The sequence below is a fragment of the Nilaparvata lugens genome, chromosome X (genome assembly GCF_014356525.2).
Source record: "Nilaparvata lugens isolate BPH chromosome X, ASM1435652v1, whole genome shotgun sequence".
Taxonomy (NCBI): domain Eukaryota; kingdom Metazoa; phylum Arthropoda; class Insecta; order Hemiptera; family Delphacidae; genus Nilaparvata; species Nilaparvata lugens.
Window position 1 is genome coordinate 5,529,143 of NC_052518.1, and position 18,623 is coordinate 5,547,765.

The 18,623-nt window shown below is 33.4% G+C and overlaps 1 protein-coding gene across 2 annotated transcripts in view; it reads left to right on the forward strand.

Moving 5' to 3' along the window:
- The window catches only part of LOC111064043 (sodium-dependent neutral amino acid transporter B(0)AT1), a 179,684-nt gene that overhangs the window by 135,845 nt on the left and 25,216 nt on the right, over positions 1–18,623 (forward strand). For both annotated transcript variants that reach the window (XM_039442296.1, XM_039442295.1), the window contains exons 6-11: positions 8,396–8,637; positions 10,631–10,712; positions 12,208–12,409; positions 13,568–13,727; positions 13,835–13,997; positions 17,032–17,232. In XM_039442296.1, coding sequence (XP_039298230.1) covers positions 8,396–8,637; positions 10,631–10,712; positions 12,208–12,409; positions 13,568–13,727; positions 13,835–13,997; positions 17,032–17,232 — 1,050 coding nt within the window. The remainder of the gene's footprint in view (positions 1–8,395; positions 8,638–10,630; positions 10,713–12,207; positions 12,410–13,567; positions 13,728–13,834; positions 13,998–17,031; positions 17,233–18,623) is intronic.

The window sequence follows — 18,623 nt, forward strand, 5'->3', positions numbered from 1 at the left end:
GTGATTACATAGATGTGTGGAGAAGCCAGTCTATTGCTGTATTTCCATGAGGTCTATAGTTTCAATCAGGTACTTGTGGATGAGAATACTGCGTGAGGTCTACTGTTCACAGAACTACTAGTATAGAAGTCGGTAAAATTCTGCTAGACTAATGAAACCAGAATGAACTACTGTTATGATTTATGTTTGTAACTGCATAACTTCTCTCAATAATTTATATTTCAAACTGCATAATTTCTCTCAAAAACTCATATTTTCATGAAACTTTGTATTTGGCACAAACTCTGCCCATCTTATTATTGATAGTGAATAGAGATTCATATTGGATGAGAATTTCAATAAACTCTTAGGGCCGGCTTCCGAGCTCGGGATTCAGCTAAGTTCTAGACTAAGATAATACTCTAGAAAATTGGCTTTCCGAAACGTAGGGTAGTCGTAGTCATAGTCAAATACACGTTCAAATTAAATTTCGAAAAACTATAAAATTGAACACAAAATAAAATAGAGAGAAAATAGTGTGAAGTTTCAGCTATTTTTAATTTTTTTTTTAACATCTTTATTGCCCATAAAAACAAATACAAAATACAAAACTTACAAAAGAAATATTCTAGATTATAATATTATGCTATTTTACAAATAAATTAAAATTACATGGCACCACCCAGCAAGGGCCATTATTTAGGAATTATTTATTTAATTATTTAGGAATGTTTTATTTTGTCAAGGAAAAACGTTTCCAATTATAGAAATGAGAAAGAAAATAAAGATTTATTTTGCTGCAACTATTTACTGCGATTACGCCCCGTTTTGGAAAGCCAATTTTCTGACTCGAGCAGTTTAAGTGTTGAACTTACCTAAACCCGAGCTCGGAAGCCGGCCCTTACTTATCTAAAGATGGTACAACTGGTTATTTGGAACTACAATAACTGTACTAAGCTATACTTCAACATTCATAAGTGAGCTTAAAATTTCGAATATAACATTCATATGTATATTGAATGATTATTGTCTTTTTCTCCTCAGGGCTACTTTTGAATATAGATAAATAGTTATTTGTATATCTAGAGTGAAAAGTACGACTTTTTCTCCCTGTGGGAAAAAGTTTGAAGCCCGAGGCGAAGCCGAGGGCAGCAATTTTCCTGAGGGAGAAAAAGTATTTTTCCTCCACCTACTATCAAAAGTCTCATTTTACACCCTGGAATCGAATACTAAAGTACTACTTTTCCTCCCATGGGACTAAAAATAATTCCCAGCGGGAAAAGTGATCACTTTTACTCCCAAGGGAGTAAAAATAAACCCATAAGATTAACATGGGAAGAAGTCCAACAACGCCGCGATTGAAGAATGAGGAATGTGGCAACACTGTCGTGGTCGGTAGAGGAAAAGTAAAAGAGCTCTATTTCGATCTTTGGAATATTTTAGCTCTAGGAAATAAGTAGCTCTATTTCGATTGTTAGGTTATGTTCAACCGTTGGTTTACACTATCAACAATCATCTCTATCAACAATCATCATCTATACTATAAACTATAAACTATCTATATATAATAGTTAATACGCGACATGGAATTTTGTGACTCATAAGGAAACTATAAACTATCAACTATCAACTATCAACTAGCAACTATCAACAAATTATTATCAGAGGTGAGCTAAATTTTGTTTTTAAAAAAATAGTGTGAAAGCGTGAAGATGTAGTAAAATTATTCATTGTTATAGGTATTGGTGTAGGTGGAGGAAAAATGTTGTGTGCATCACGGGACTAAAGTACTTATTCTCCCTCAGGGAAATTGTCGCCCTCGGCTACGCCATCGGGCGACAACAGTTTCCCTCAGGGAGAAAAAGTTGCACTTTAGTCCCTAGATGCACAAATAACTATTTCGCTCGTGATGTACACAACATTTTTCCTCCATCTACATTTTTTTATAGAAACTGCAAATAAAATCATTCTAATAACTTACGTATTGGTGACAATGATTCCTAACAACATAACCTAAATCTAAAACCTAGAAACCGGTCGTCTGATTGGCACTGCCGATTGCGCTATCTATCGGCAAAAGTTGTAACAATTATATCAGCTGAGCAGCTACCAAAAATGGCTGACTCCAGATCAAGCGGTTAAGATTTGAATTGCAGATCAAAAATATTTGTTGGCTGGTATTTTGAATAGAATAAAATATTTTAAAAATTGTATAAATTTTTATTGTCTACTAATATTAAGAATATAATAATTATCATACAAATATATATTTCATGAGTTAATCAAATTTCTGGTTGTGGTATTGAATTCAGTTGACTCAATGACAGACACCTCTATTATGCTTTCTCATCTGAGCTTAGACCTTCTAACCTATTACAATGTAAGTTTCAAAATAGAGATGCTCCCCATGTTATTTAAATGGAGTCACTTTTACTCCCTAGGGAGTTTTTCTGTTTTTTACTACCGAGAGCGAAAAAGTGACACTTTAGTATTAGGTTTCAGGGAGTAAAGTAAGTACTTTAGACAGTAGGTGGAGGAAAAAGATAAATCTAGGTACCCGTTTTAAAACTATTTAATCCCGACATGTTTTTCGGCTAATAATGCTCTTATCAAGTGATTGGAAAATAAATGAAATGACGTCAAATAAATACTTTTGCAAGCTTCTTATTTTTGATCATATGTTTGTATATTCATATGATAAACTAGAACTGTGAACTGAATGATTGGTTGATGTCCAACTTGATTGTTCTCATTTTTCATTCCATAAGGTTACTTGTTCTATAGTGAGGTCCACGTTATAATAAAATAGGAGAACAACGTTGCCGATCCTCTGTCTTGTTAATGCCTTCTATGGAGGGTAACTGAAACCGATTTATTGATGTGATATGAACTGTTCATACTCGTTTAAAATAATCAATTATATTTTATTAAGCAAGAAATTATATTTTTCAATAATTTCATAATGAAGATTAAATATGTTGTTAATAAATTGTATTTCTACAGTGTTAAAAAACAATCTGGCAACAGAGCAAAGCGAGAAAGAGACAGCGCTATCCGCTTTGTTGAATGATAGACAAGAATAGCAATACCATTGCTAATCAAACACTGCCATTATAACGTGGACCTCACTATAGTTGTTTCACTATTGCATGCCCCTATTACAGTTGCTAGATTTTGAAATCCATCTTTGCTCAGTCGTTCTTGTTCTTAAAATTCATTATTTATGAATAACAATCTTAATATTGTTATAAAGAATTTATTCCATTAACAATTTTTTATTACTTCATCCGTAATACAGTACCGTAGAAATTTAAATACTTTTATTATACATTTTCTACATACTTCACGAAGGAGATACTAGTGCGGGAATAAAAATTAAAGAAGCACCTAGTGTTCAAAAACATTTCTCTCCTAAAGAGGGAAAATGTGGTCAGAGAAAAAAGCGTGAAAGCTTTCTGTGGAAATAAGGATAATTTGAAACACTCAACAATTTTTCCCAGTGTATGCTGTACTTAGGCGTAATTCCTTGCTCCATGTTTTTCTACTAGAACCTTAATGTTCTTGAAACTTGAAAGGCCGGGTATTTCTTCAACAGAATACTGTCATATCTCTAGAATCATCATTAGTAACATTTGTTGCCTAGCAACGTGAAAATATCAAATTTATTCTTTTTCACAAAAATAATTATTACAAGATACGATTTTCCAGTTAGTTCTCGACTAGGGATGTCAATCCCGGTATTTCCAATATCCAATATCAATCCCGGGATCCCGGGACTGATCCCGGGATTGGCAAAAATCATTTACATGCATATTTAACCAATTGTTCCTCCTCAATTAGATGTTCAGTAACAATGTGTGGATATGAAAAAGAGCCCATTAAAGAGGGAGAGGCTATTATTAAAATGAAAAAAAATACTTGGGAATAATATTAAAATTGAACATTCTATTTCTATAATAATGTTTTCAAGATTAGGAGTAACTGTTTTATTCCATGTCCTACCTTGAATTTGCTGTATCCTAGATGATAGTGAGAACTGAGGAAAGCAAGATAACTCATCAGAGTCTTTTTTATGTAGAACAAAAGCATTTCTATCCTACATCAGGACGGGATAGAGCTCACACTCTAATTACGTCAAATACTGTAAAGTGAATTAATATCACTCAAATTAATAATATTAATAATAAAATAGAATACTTTTTGTAAGACCATAACGCCATACCGATCAAACAATGCGGAAGCTGAACCACTTCACTACTAAATGTAATTTCTTAGAGCCAACTATAATATTTACTGCAACTAGATATTTTACTTAAGATAGAAAAAGAGAAGAGGAGAGGAATAATTAGACAGAGAGTGAATCGAGTGCTTTTTTATTTCTGATTTCTGAAGTCTTTTCAAAGTTCGGAATGCATTTCAAGGAAATGCCATCAGCACTATTGCAAATACTGTATTGCGCCGTCTAGACTGGTAATTGTGGTGCTGTGTAAACATAAACAAGTTTAGAGACATAACAACCGATCAACAACCATTCTGCCAATTATGTGAACTGATAATGCGAATTCTATTAAGCCAGTAAAGAGTACAGTATACAATCAATATTATGTATATGCAACTCTGTAGGCTGTGCCTGTAGAATAAATTAGTCAAACACAACAATAAATTAGTTATAAAAATGCATATTCATCACCGTAAATGAATTCAATATTGAATTGTTTTTGGAAAAAAAGATTCACAATTTCAGGTTTACAATCCCGAAAATCCCGGGATTGACGCTGAAAAATCCCGGGATTGTTAGGTATCAAAAATGGACCGGGATCCCGGGATCCCAAAATTGACATCCCTATTCTCGACCCATGGTTCACTTTCCAATTTATTCAATAAATGTATTCAACCATTTCCAAGTTTTATACTCAATAAATTTGGTGATTAAGTGGTAGAGAGGACATAATGTCCAAACTTCGCCACGTCAACAAATAAAAGTTATCCTATTCTAAAATAATCACAATAGGAACACAGTTGAAAAATACAAAAACCAACTTCCTTTGTTTACTCAGGTTCATTTTGGCCAATCAGTAATAACTTATTCTCAATAGAAGAAGGACTTTGGATTTTTTATCAAGCTAAGCCTTAAATCGAGGTGATATAATTTCATCCTACTCCCTATTAACCATTGATTAATAATTGAATACAGGTTTTCACTTTCATGAAAGTAGTTCAGTCTTTAATGAGGTCGAAGCTATAATGGCAGTATTCGATTAACATTGGTGTTGCCATCCTTGTCTATGATTCGACAAGGCAGATAGCGTTATCCTTTTCTACCAGCTCTGCACCGTGACCAGATCTTTTATTAACAATGTAGAAATATAACTGACTAGCCATCAGGCTCGCTTCGCTCGCCATATCTGTCTGGACCCCCGACTGCATGGTTCAGAAATGAGATCAGCGGTTCGCTTCGCTCGCCTGCATTTTTCATTTGAGCATGCTTCATTCCATCAGAAAGTCAAAGTACTGAGAAAACGCAGAAAAGCTGAGAAAAACGCTGATTTTGGGCGTATCTTTGATGAAATATTAAAGTCCCTCATCACAACATTTTTAGACCCTACCTAAACCTCTGTCTAAAATTTGGACATTTTCTGTCTATGACTTGATGAAAGTACTGAGAAAACGCAAAAAACGCTAATTTTGGGCGTATCTTTGGCGTTATTTCAAATTCCTTCTAACACAACATTATTACACCCTAGCTGAGCTTCTGTACTAAATTTGAACATTTTCTGTTCATTTGTTATCGATCAAGCTGAGAAAGCGCTAAGAAACACAGGAAAAATGCAGATTTTGGGCGTATCTTTAGAAATTTTTCCAAATCCGTTCTTAGTGCGCCTCTAAAGGGCCAACTGATCATACCTACCAAATTTTAACGTTTTCGGTCCGGTAGATTTTTAGTTCTGCGAGTGAGTGAGTGAGTGAGTCAGTCAGTCAGTCAGTGAGTGAGTGCCATTTCGCTTTTATATATATAGATTGAGAAAATATTTAATCTCAACTATGAAAATGTATTATTAAATCATTGAAAAATATATGTTCTTGACGAATAAAATATGATTGATTATTTTCGCCAAGATTTTCGCCATCACATTTAACGGTATCAGCTATCCTCTATAGAAGGCAGAGAATCGGCAAAACTGTTATGCTATTTTCCTCCACTGCCATTATGAAGTGTAAATTATGCCGGTATCAACCATCCTCTATAGAGGCAAGGCAAAGAATCGGCAAAGCTGTTTGTCTACGTTACCTATCTCCACAGCCATTATAAATTTTCCATTTTTCTCTTAAAAATATTCCATATTTATTAAAACTTTTACAATATTTCCATTTATAGATGAATCCTTAGATGAATTAATGAAATATTAACGTTTTGGTAGAGAGTTTTAGTGGAAAGGATATTTTTAATATTCTTTCCGAAGAATTGATATGTCCAAAGCTACGCCAATTTATGTAGATGCATAACAATATAATTATCTATAGTTATTACAAATTGCTTTTTTCTATCATATACAGTTCAATAATTATTTTCTTAGTCTATATTATGTAAATTCATATATAATTTTGCTGTATTGTAAGCTATTGTATATAAGTGTATATATAAGCCAGTATATATTGTAATCTACATAAATAAAGTACTCAATCAATCAATCAATCAGCCAATATAACGTGGACCTCACTATACACCTGTAGTTTAAATGTTATAATAATTAATTAAATCATGAATATGATGAATGATTGATATATGATGGAGCTTTCGGATTAAAATGCTATTAATTCAAAACGTATGGATACAGCCACTCAAGTATTCTTGACGTAAACCCATACGTTTGGGTTAGTAAAAGAATGTATGGGAACCCTTCAATAAGTTGGAGACTGCTGTAGATATAATGATGTAACTTTCAGGATATATTATTGGTCAAATACTCTACCTTTTGACGTACAACTGAATTTCAACCCCTCTTAAGGGGACTTAGGGGTTGTAACTCGAATATTTTAAATGCAAACCCACATTGTGTGGTACATCATTTTAGAGAACTTTTCAAAATAAGAAAGATGGCATCGATAAAAATGTTCTATGATACTTTCATCCAAAATGGCGGATGATTGAACTTTATCAATTATTTCTTTATAAACCAAAACTTCAATCAGCCGCCATTTCGAATAGAGTATCATAGAACATTTTTATTGATGCCATCTTTCTTGTTTTAGAAAGGTCTTAAAAATGATGTACCACACAATGGGTGTTAACATTTAAAATATTTGAGCTACAATCCTTCATTTCCTTAGAAACTAAAACTTCAATCAGCCGCCATTTTGGATACAAATATCATAGAGCATTTTTATCGATACCATCTTTCTTGTTCCAAAAGGCCTTTGAAATGATGTATCATACAATGGGTGTTTACATTTGAGATATTCGAGTTACAACCCCTAAGTCACCCCCTTATGAGGGGTTGAAATTCAGTTGTACGTCAAGAGGTAGAGTATTGACCAATAACTTATCCTGAAAGTTACAGTATTATATGTACAACAGTCTAAAACTTATTGGAGGGTTCCCATACATATGACTCACTCAGTATATTTAATTAATGAAATGGATGATTGATTCTGGGGACACCCTGGCTCATCCTCCAAATTTACGTGGTTTATAAATTGATTAATTTTTTACATTTTACTACATATTATTACTTCAATTATCACTCATTCTTAAGATTAAACTCACCTTTTATTATTGTTATTATTCTACAACTTGAGACTATTACAACATGGCAAATTGGTGAATGTGTTGGGGCGGCCCACGTCTGTTTCTTGTGGATCAGTCATCGTCATCCAGACAACAGGTCTGCTTACCAAAACCCTATGACATTGTGCTATTAAACACAATCACCATCAGATTATTGTAACTGTTGCTTTTGTAATATCTAGTATAATATTATCAATTTACTATATTATCCATTTAAAAATGTCAATCCTTATTAACGTGAATGTTTACAAAAATCTGAATCATTCCTCGGAATCTACCAAACGTATAGGCAATCCGAAACACTAGTCTTCACACACAGACCTCAGGTCCATGTGAAGATCATTCCTGAATTAAAGCAATGTCGGTTCACGACTCTTCCCTGATAAGTTATGAATCTCAATCATGATTAAAATACTAGAATGAAGATTTCTTGAGAATCACTTTCTATTTGATTCAGTTTTAATTATTGGTTTGTGTTTTTTATTGTACTAAAATATTATCCTTATGTATGAGTTCTTGTAAGAGTATTTAGAACTGACAGAAAAAATTTAAATCATATTGTTTTGTTTTTTATGATGAATAAAGAACTTTTTGAATTGAATTGAATTGATATAATGATGGAAATTTCAGATTGACATGCTGCTAAATCCAAACGTGTGGTTGGATGCAGCCACCCAAGTCTTCTATTCGTTTGGATTAGCATTTGGATCACTGATAGCGTTCGGCAGCTATAATCCGCCGAAAAACAACTGCGTAAGAGATGTGATACTTGTATCCACCACCAACGCTCTCACAGCCATCTACGCCAGTGTTGTCGTATTCGCCATTTTGGGTTTCAAAGCTAGAGCCAACGTTGATAAGTGCATATTCAAGTAAGTTCCATTCCAGCTGTATTCTATTCAATCTAAATAATAAGAGAGAGTAAGGTTGTGTTTGTTCGCATCAAAACATGTCAACTTGTGGATTGCATACCGGAAAAACGGGAATGATTTATATCTCCAAATTTTGCACATAGATTCTAAAAATATCAATCTCGTGCACCTCGAAGCCCAAATTTAAATTTTCCTTCTAGATTTTTCACAAATAATGTTCAAATTACATTCATGGGACATTATAATTGAAATGTACAAACCATATGTTGATATAGAACTATAATCTAGAGAGACTACCTCTTCGAAACAAAATGGTTAAAATTGGTAACTAAATTAACAACCAGTCCAATTTTGTCAGGTTGGCATTAAGTTGAGGAAGCTAAACAAGATTTGAGTTGTGTCACTTTATTATGTTAGTACCAAGTTGAAGAACTTATCTATACTGTAATAAAGAAAAGAACTGGCTTATATCTTACACGTACGGGATAGGAGAATTCAGTTTGACGCATCATCACATCTAAACTACTGGACTGAAATTGACTTGCAATTTTGCATATAGATTCAACTGAGGATGGTTCTAGGCCTACTTCAAACTCTTTAAGATTCCACTCGGTCAAGTTTTCATTTTGTCAAGTTTTAAAATAGACCCTTGCGGAGCACGGGTTACTCGCTAATAATTCAATAAAAGCTGATTATGAATTATGCTGATTAGAATCAGCCGTATTCTAATCAATTTAATCATAAAAATCAATATCTTTCTTTTCTGAGAGACATTTTGTATATACCTTTTTACATCACATTATATTCACAGCTGTTTATTTGTTCAAGAATACAATTATAGGATGTAATCCTTGTGCTCTCATATTTATCTACAATATAATAAAGGAAAGAATTGGCTTATACACGTACGGGATAGGAAATTCACGAATGACGCATCATCACAACTGAACTACTGGACTAATTAACTTGAAATTTTTCATATAAATTCTTAATTTAACGAGGATGGTTATGGGCCTATTTCAAATTCTTCAAGATTTCAATAGGTCAAGTTTTCAGTTTGTCAAGATTTTAATTATGCCCTTGAGGAGCACGGGTTGCCTGCTAGTACAAAAATAATTCAACCTCAAATATAGGTATATAGGAAAAATAATAAACAACAGAAAACCGAAGATACAAAAACGTAAAACCTTAATAGTTATTTGTGCAACTAGTGCGCAAAGTGACAGTTTCATGCACCGAAAGAAACGTTTACGCACGAGCCGTAGGCGAGGGCGGAATGGTTTCTTGAGTGCAGCAGAGGAACTTTGCGCACGTATTTCACATTAAATTTTTCCTACAGTTACCATTAAATATGAAAAGTAGTTGATTATGGGTAAAATAATGGCTGAAATCCATCAAATGTTTGTCTGTATAATTTTGTTATTAATAACAACTTTAATTTATTTTAAACTTGATAATCCAATTGAAAATTAATAATCAATAATTTATTCAAATTAAAAATTAAATTAATCAAATTAATTTGAAAATTTGAATAATTTTAAGTAAATCTTAATTTCTAGATAATTTTCCAACCAATCAATTTATGAATGAAAAAAATATTATTCGAAATAATGAATAATTAATAATATTCAAAATGTATAATTTAATGAGCTCTCATTTTTTTTATTTGAAAATCAAAAAAATATAGATAGAACAAATTCCCATTTAAAATACACGCCAACAATGTCAACAGCTGATTGGGATGGCTGCAAGATAATATGCAAAGTATTAAGAGTACGCAAAGTAATACTTTGCGCACTAGAGCGGAAAAGTGATTCTTTGCGTTCTGTAATCAGTGCAGGAATGGTCACTTTTCAAGGTAACTGTAGGAAAAGAAAATTGTTTGAAGCATTTTGCTGTGATGACAACGACGACGTATGATGACATGTGTATACTTTCCCACCAGACTTTTGACAATTTAGGATAGGATGAATCCACATTTTCTCTGTTACAGTCTGAAATTGACCGACCCTATAGCGGCAAACTCAACAGAGTATTTGGATGAGCATTGCAGCTTAGCTAAACAGCTTGACCAGGTGAGATTCAAAGTTATTTATTCATTCTGATTTATTATTCATTCCTTCTTCATTATTCAATAATTTATCCAAGACTATCAAAGCAAACATTTATCGAAGAAAAGGAATAGTAATAATAATGCATCTTACTGTTTATGGAAATAACAATATAGTAGTAATAATGTATATTTTTAAAGTCTATGTTTAGACTTTAATGTATACTGATTGACTAAATAATTTTTTATTGCTGATGATTCTCACATGAGCTTTTCGCTTCTGTGTGTGGAATGGAAATTGCGTTGGTGAATTAATGAAATGATCAAACGTCCATGCCATCGGTGCGATTCGAACCCACGAAAGAGGTGGTGCTAGCAAACCGAAGATTGTAACGCTCCTTAGAACTACAACTTATGCGCCACGAACACGCGCATCTTATGTTCTTCTTACTATAACTGTATTTTGTTAATTAATTATTTTTATTCAAGGTTGAAGAACGATTTAGCGATTTGCCAACGTTGCAGAGGTAGAACAGGATAGTGCCATCTGCTTTGTCGAATGATAGACAAGGATAGCATTACCAATGCTTGTCAGATACTGCCATTATAACAAGGACCTCACTCTTAGTTTAGTTTTATTTTTTTAGAATGGGACAACAGTATTAAGGCTGTGCAAAGGCTAAAAATAAACTTTCTACTCGTGATATTCTTCAAAGTTTTTCGATTTGTATATCATCAAGCTATCAAAACGAAAAAGTTTTCTCGGGAAAACATTTTTTTCTGATCATTACTTTTTGAGATATGAGCGCCTAAAGTTTATATTTTTGGGACAGAACATTTCAAATTCGGTAAGAGATAATTCCTTGAGATTTGGAAGATGGACTCTTCATGGTATTGTTGATCTAGTAAAACAAAAAAATTTCTGAAAATATCAATTTTTAAGATAATTATTCAATTTACTAAAAATAACCAAAAATAACTTTTAGTTGAGTAATTTTTGGTAAATTGAATAACTTTTTCAAAAATTGATATTTTCAGAAAATTTTTGTTTTACTAGATCAACAATACCATGAAAAATCCATCCTTCAAATCTCATGTATTTATATCTTACCGAATTTGAAATGTTCTGTCCCAAAAATTCAAACTTCAGGCGCACATATCTCAAAAAGTAATGATCGGAAGAAAAATGTTTTCCTGAGAAAACTTTTTCATTTTGATAGCTTGATGAAAAAAATGTTTTCCTGAAAAAACTTTTTCATTTTGATAGCTTGATGAAAAAAATGTTTTCCTGAGAAAACTTTTTCATTTTGATAGCTTGATGAAATACAAATCGAAAAACTTTGAAAAATATCACGAGTAAAAAGTTTATTCTTAGCCTTTGCACAGCCTTAACAAGAGATTAATGTTGCAGGAGGGAGTGAGGAGGAACGCTATAAGAGATTGCTGTGAGCAAGAGTTCATAGTTTCAAGTGATGTCTGTATTAGTGTGATGTATTTGAACTTTGTAATTGTATTCGTAGGCTGCTGAGGGCACAGGTCTGGCGTTTATAGTGTTCACGCAGGCGATAGTTGAGTTGCCAGGTGCTCCGTTCTGGGCCATCATCTTCTTCCTAATGCTGCTCTCCCTGGGAATTGGTTCGCAGATTGGCATTCTTGAGGGCATGTTGTCCTGCATCTTCGACATTGACTTTTTCAAGCGCATCAGGAAACAGTATTTGACAGGTGAAATCAATCAAGCTACGCAATATAACACGGCAGTAAGACTGAAAATATAAATCTTTAAAATAGATTCAAAATCTTTCTATAAAAATATAAATATTTCATGTTCCGATGGGATTATTCATACTCGCTTGCCCCGTCTGATTGCGAATTAGAACTCTTGGGAATTTTAGTTTCACTGTCACTGTCGTGTGCGAATACAGCTCAAGAATTATAAATACGTTTCATAACACCTTTTTCAAGTGTATTTGAGAAAGTATGAATTGTAATGAGAATAGTGATTTGAATTTGAGAAAATTTCAGATGTAAAGAACATAATTTGATTTTACGGTATGAGATGTTGTGATATTTCTCCATTATTGAAAGAATAAGACGTTGATGTTGTCACTAAAAATACTATATAAATTTATTTATAATTTTATACAAATATATACAAATTTATAGTGGTGATGACAACGTCAACGACTTATTTTTCAATAAAGGAGAACAGTCAATTGTATTTTTTGAGAAAGTATCATTTCAACTCGAGATAGTGTAATTTCTAATCGAGAAGATGTCAGTTGTAAACCAGGAATCAAATTTAATAACGCAGCTGCTCTAGTTCACAAATTTGAATACAGGATACAGGATTTCTCTCCTCTGAAATAATGTACAGTGCTCAGGTGCTTATGATTGGACACAAGACGCAAAATTGGATAGTTTCTCATTTTCGATTTTTGAGTTCTCAATCTCATCTGACATTTTCTCAAATTCAAATGAATATTCTCAATAATTACATGTGATTAATTTAGAAAAATACGGCTTGCTGAAATCCGTTCTCCAAGGAAAGATCTATGGTAGAAGAGGACCAGGAAGAAGGATAATATCATGGCTGAAAAACCTGCATAGTTCTCCAAGACTACAACACAACTTTTCAGGATGGCTGTAAATACGATATTCATATTCAGGCTGATCGCCAATATGAGGAACAAATAGGCACTAGCAGAAGAAAAATTTAGAAATGATGTTTTCAATTGTATATTGCATGTACTTGAAGGAATAAAACTTTATTCTTTTTTTCCTGGGTGAAATTGGAGTAGTTTGAAATGTTGTTTCTGTTTGCTATGGGCAGAGAAAAATTATACTATTGCTTATTTTAGATTGTTTTATTCTATTCTACAGGTTTTGTTTGTATCACGTGCTTCTGCGTTGGCCTGATCTTTGCGACTGGAGCTGGAGAGTATTGGCTCAAGCTTTTTGATTCGTTTGCTGGAACCATTGGTTTGGTGATGATCGCTCTCCTTGAAATGATCGCAGTCATGTTCATATACGGACACGAGAAGTTAGTATAAAACCTTATCTTCCATCAAAGTCATATTCTATTTTCCTACTTATCCAAACATTTATTTATTCTATGATACGTAAATTTTTAAATCCATTCTTTTGCAGATTCACTCAAGATATTGAGGACATGACTGGCTACAGACCCGGACCATACTGGCAGATAACCTGGCGGTTTTTAGCACCTGTCATCATGACTTGCATTCTCGTCTCCTCCATTGTATTCCGAATCCTCAACAAGAATACCTACATGGCTTGGGATGCCAACAAGGTGACAAATATTTTACAAATAATATTACAATTGTAAAATGCAATACAAAGTATAAAATAGAACTTTATTCACACAGAAAGAAAATATCAACCAAGTTGTGAATCGAGGATTTTCTATCGCTAAAAGTGTGCGAAAAACATGAAACTTCTACCATGGATTCTCTCTCACACTCTCTCTCTCTCACACACACACGTCAACAAATAAAGAAGTCATTCTATTCTATTCTCCTACTAGCATTGGAGAGAGAGAGAAAGTTCAGGCTTCAAGCTTTATGATCTTTACTATATTTTGTGTTACTAGTCTTTTTGTAGCCTAATTCTTTAAAGAAAAGGTTTTGTTTTTTATTCCATAAAATGTAAAATGTATTCTCCTACTAGCATTGGAGAGAGAGAGAGAGAGAGAAAGTTCAGGCTTCAAGCTTTATGATCCTTACTAAATTTGTATTACTAGTCTTTTTGTAGCCTAATTCTTTAGAGAAAAGGTTTTGTGCCTTAAAATATTCCAGCTTGAGGAAATCCGTCAGGGTATTAGTGAAATTCTTGATAAAAATGCTTGATTAATATAAAAAATTAGTAAAATGCTTGATTTGTGTTTTGCTTGATTTTTTTTAATATTCTGGCTTGAAGGAATCTCTCAGGGTATTGCTACTAAACAAATCAACGCTGGATTTGTGTTTTGCTTGATTTTTTAAAATATTCTGGTTGAAGGAGTCCCTCAGGGTATTGCTACTAAAGAAAAAACCCTTGATTTGTGAAGTTTTCCTCCTTGTGTGATTGCTATGTTCGTAATAGTTCAGTTTCCAGATGTCAAATGGAGGATTGCCTACTTATTCACTTAGCAAGTGGACCGATGAGCAGAGATTATTCAACTTTTTGTATGTACACGTGACAAGGGATTGCAGGATAAGTAATGCTTACACTGAGCATAAAGAGATAAAATCAAGTTGAAAACCGGATGCTTTGACTTTTAGTTTTCATGTAAATACGCATTACTAAGAAAGTGAATGATCACACTACTTAGAGTAACATAAGAAACATATTAATTGACGAATAAAAAACATATAGAGAAACAACAGTTGAATCTATTGTTAGTAAATCTAAGCAAAATGACCATAAAATAATCTTGGAAATGATGGAAGGTCACCAATAAAATGAACGTTGAATGAATCTGTTTATTCTTCAACGATTCCACATGCAACAAGATGATTTTTATAAAAGATTTCCAGATTTATATCTGAAGTTTCAAACGCTCAATAACTGAGATTGTCACGTTTTGTTTGAAAAATGCAGTCCAGGCGTGGGATGGTTATCTTAGGACGAGACCATATTAGGCATTTTTTCAGGCGCCAACTCAATCAGCCAATCGGAGAGCTCCCTGCTCTGCCGACTCTGAAAACGCCTAATATGGTCTAGCCCTTACGCTCACGCTTTCATATCCACGAGAGACTTGAAGTTCTAGGTTTTGTTGAACAGCACTTTATTCGTGAAGATTAAAGTGACAAATGTTCAAAATTATTGAGGATTAAAAATAACATGTGTATTCCTGTTACAGGGCATCGAATTCCTCTTGATACCTATCATTTTTACTTTCCTTACCCTATTACCATAGGTAAGGAAAGTATTGCTTTCCAAAAAAAATTAAGGTACCCTAATTTCAAGTTTTCTATACGTTTCAATGTCCCCTGAGTCCAAAAACATGATTTTTGGGTGTTGGTCTGTGTGTGTGTGTGTGTGTGTGTGTGTGTGTGTGTGTGTGGTGTGTGTGTGTGTGTGTGTGTGTGTGTGTGTGTGTTGTGTGTGTGTGTGTGTATGTCTGTGAACACGATAACTCCATTCCTAATCAACCGATTGACTTGAAATTTTAAACTTAAGGTCCTTATACCATGAGGATCCGACAATAAGAAATTCAATAAAATTGAATTCAAAATGGCGGAAAAAATGGCGGATAATTACTAAAAAACCATTTTTTCACGGTTTTCTCGAGAACGCCTCTAACGATTTTCTTCAAATTTATACCATAGATAGCTATTTATAAGCCCTATCAACTGACATGAGTCTCATTTCTGGGAAAATAGCAGGAGCTCCGTAATATTCTTGAGAAAAATGGCGGATAATCACTAAAAAACCATGTTATTCACGGTTTTCTCGAAAACGGCTCTAACGATTTTCTTAAAATTTATACCATGGATAGCTATTTGTAAGCTCTATCAACTGACATGAGTCTCATTTTTGGGAAAATTTCAGGAGCTTCGTAATATTCTTGAGAAAAATGGCGGATAATTACTAAAAAAAACATGTTTTTCACGATTCTCTCAAAAATAACTTGACCGATTTTTTTCAAATTCATATCCTGTATAGTTATTTATCAGCTCTATCAACTGGCATGAGTCTCCTTTCTGGGAAACTAATGGAGGGTCAACCCCATCCTTGAGAAATGGACTTAGTAACCTCCTTCTCGTGCATGAGGTAGGTAGGTAGCGCAGTTCATAAAAAGAACACATAGTCGATATTTCATCTGTAGAACAGCTGTTTTGACGACTTTAAAAAAATGAAGACTAAAAAAATCATCGAATTTCACAATTTTCACAAAGGAAAAAGTACTCTGAAATCAATTATATATATACACATATACAGAAGTCTGATCGTAGTTTCAAATATGAGCAAGGAAAGTTGTGTGAGTGTACCACACCAGATTTTTAAATTATATGGAGCAAGAGCTAAGTACAGGCTACTATCTGATCTTTAAATTAGAAGTTCACATGATAATTATATTCTGATTGATGCAGTTGATTAACTTTATCCTCCACAGTTTTCCCCAGCTTACCTTTCATGAACGTTGACCACGTGATATCAATTAATAAAATCATCAATTCATTGATCTAGATAAATTCTTTGAACTTTTTGAATTGGCATTTTAAGGATATGTTTTAAGAGGATGATATTATACAGAGCGAAACCGTTGAAACCGAAACTTTAATAAAGAGGATTTTCATTTTCTCCTAAATAAATTCTTAAAACTTCTTGATATTATACAGGGTGAAACCGTTGAAACTGAGTATCCAGACTGGGTGATGGTGGTGGCCATTCTGATGGTTTGTGCCAGTATTTTCCCCATTTTTGCCGTTTTCCTACTGAGGAGATTCCAGTGCCTGAAGCTGGATGTTGACATACATCAGGGTGCCATACGTCGCATTGACACTACTGTCTCCACTAAAGAGATGATGGCCGATGTCGATGTAAGTATAATTCAACTATCAATTCATTCATCTATTTTTTAAAGTTATACAATATCAAAATATCAAAAGACAATAACAAATACCAAAAGGCTTTAAAAAAGCTGCGAAAGGCATCACAAAATAGCAGAAGGCAATGCAAAATAGCAAAAGGCAGTGCAAAATAGCAAAATGAAATACAAAATATAGCAAAAGTAAATGCAAAATACCAAAAACAATACAAATTAGTATCTACTATAGTGAGGTTCATGTTATAATGGCAGTGGAGAAAGATAGGAGAACAACGTTGCCGATCCTCACTGTCTAGTCTAGTCAATGTTTTCTTGACGGTAGCTGATACAGGTTTATTGATGTAATATTAACGGTTCATTCTCGTTTAAAATAATCAATTATTTTTTATTAAGCAAGAAATTATATTTTTCAATAATTTCATAATTAAGATGAAATATTTTTTGAATTAATTATGAATTCTACATTGTTAAAAGCCGATCTGGCAACAGAGCAAGGCGAGAGAGAGATAGCGCTGTCTACTTTGTTGAATGATAGACAAAGATAGCACTACCATTGCTAATAAAACACTGCCATTATAACGTGGACCTCACTAAACTATATCATTTATATTATAAAGTAACAACGAATCGTTGGTTAAAATTGCGACCTTCTAGCATTAATTGTTTTTTCAAGATGTATCCCGATGTATTTGAAATTAGATGATTCTTCACAAGCCTTGCTTGTTTGAATGAGTTGAACTATGACATGTTCAAATCAGGGCCAAGCCATACGAAGCGTTTTTCAGGCGAGTTGACAAGTCAAGAAGCTCTTCAATTGGCTGATTGGTTTGGCGTTCGAGAATCAGCTGATAATCAGCCAATCGGAGAGCTTCCTGCCATGCTGACATGTCTGTAAACTCCTGGAACAAATGCTTCGTGTGGCTTGGCCGAAATGCGTTCTACAAATAAACTATATACATAGATTTATAATATATACTTAGTCAAATAAGCATAGATTGAATGAGTAGTGTGAAATACAAGAAAAAATGTTTTAATAATAGTTGTAAACTTAAGCTATGCAGTATACAAATTTTCTCGAAATAGAATCTGAAAAGGGAAGATTGAGCATCCTTTAAAATGTTATCATTCTATTTTTGAGCTATTATGTGAGAGAGGTTGAAGTATTCATTACAAAGCAAATGTGAGGCTTCAGAGGATCAGACGAAGTCTTCTATCTACCCAGATACAAGTTTCAACAAAAAATCTAATGCGTGCATAGCTATAAGTTTATTCACTACATGTGAAAAGTTGAAAGTTGAATATTATTATTATAAATTTATTCAGCCCCAAAGACATTTTCTGAATACAAGTTTTATATATTTTAATCAAACATATACTCTAGAA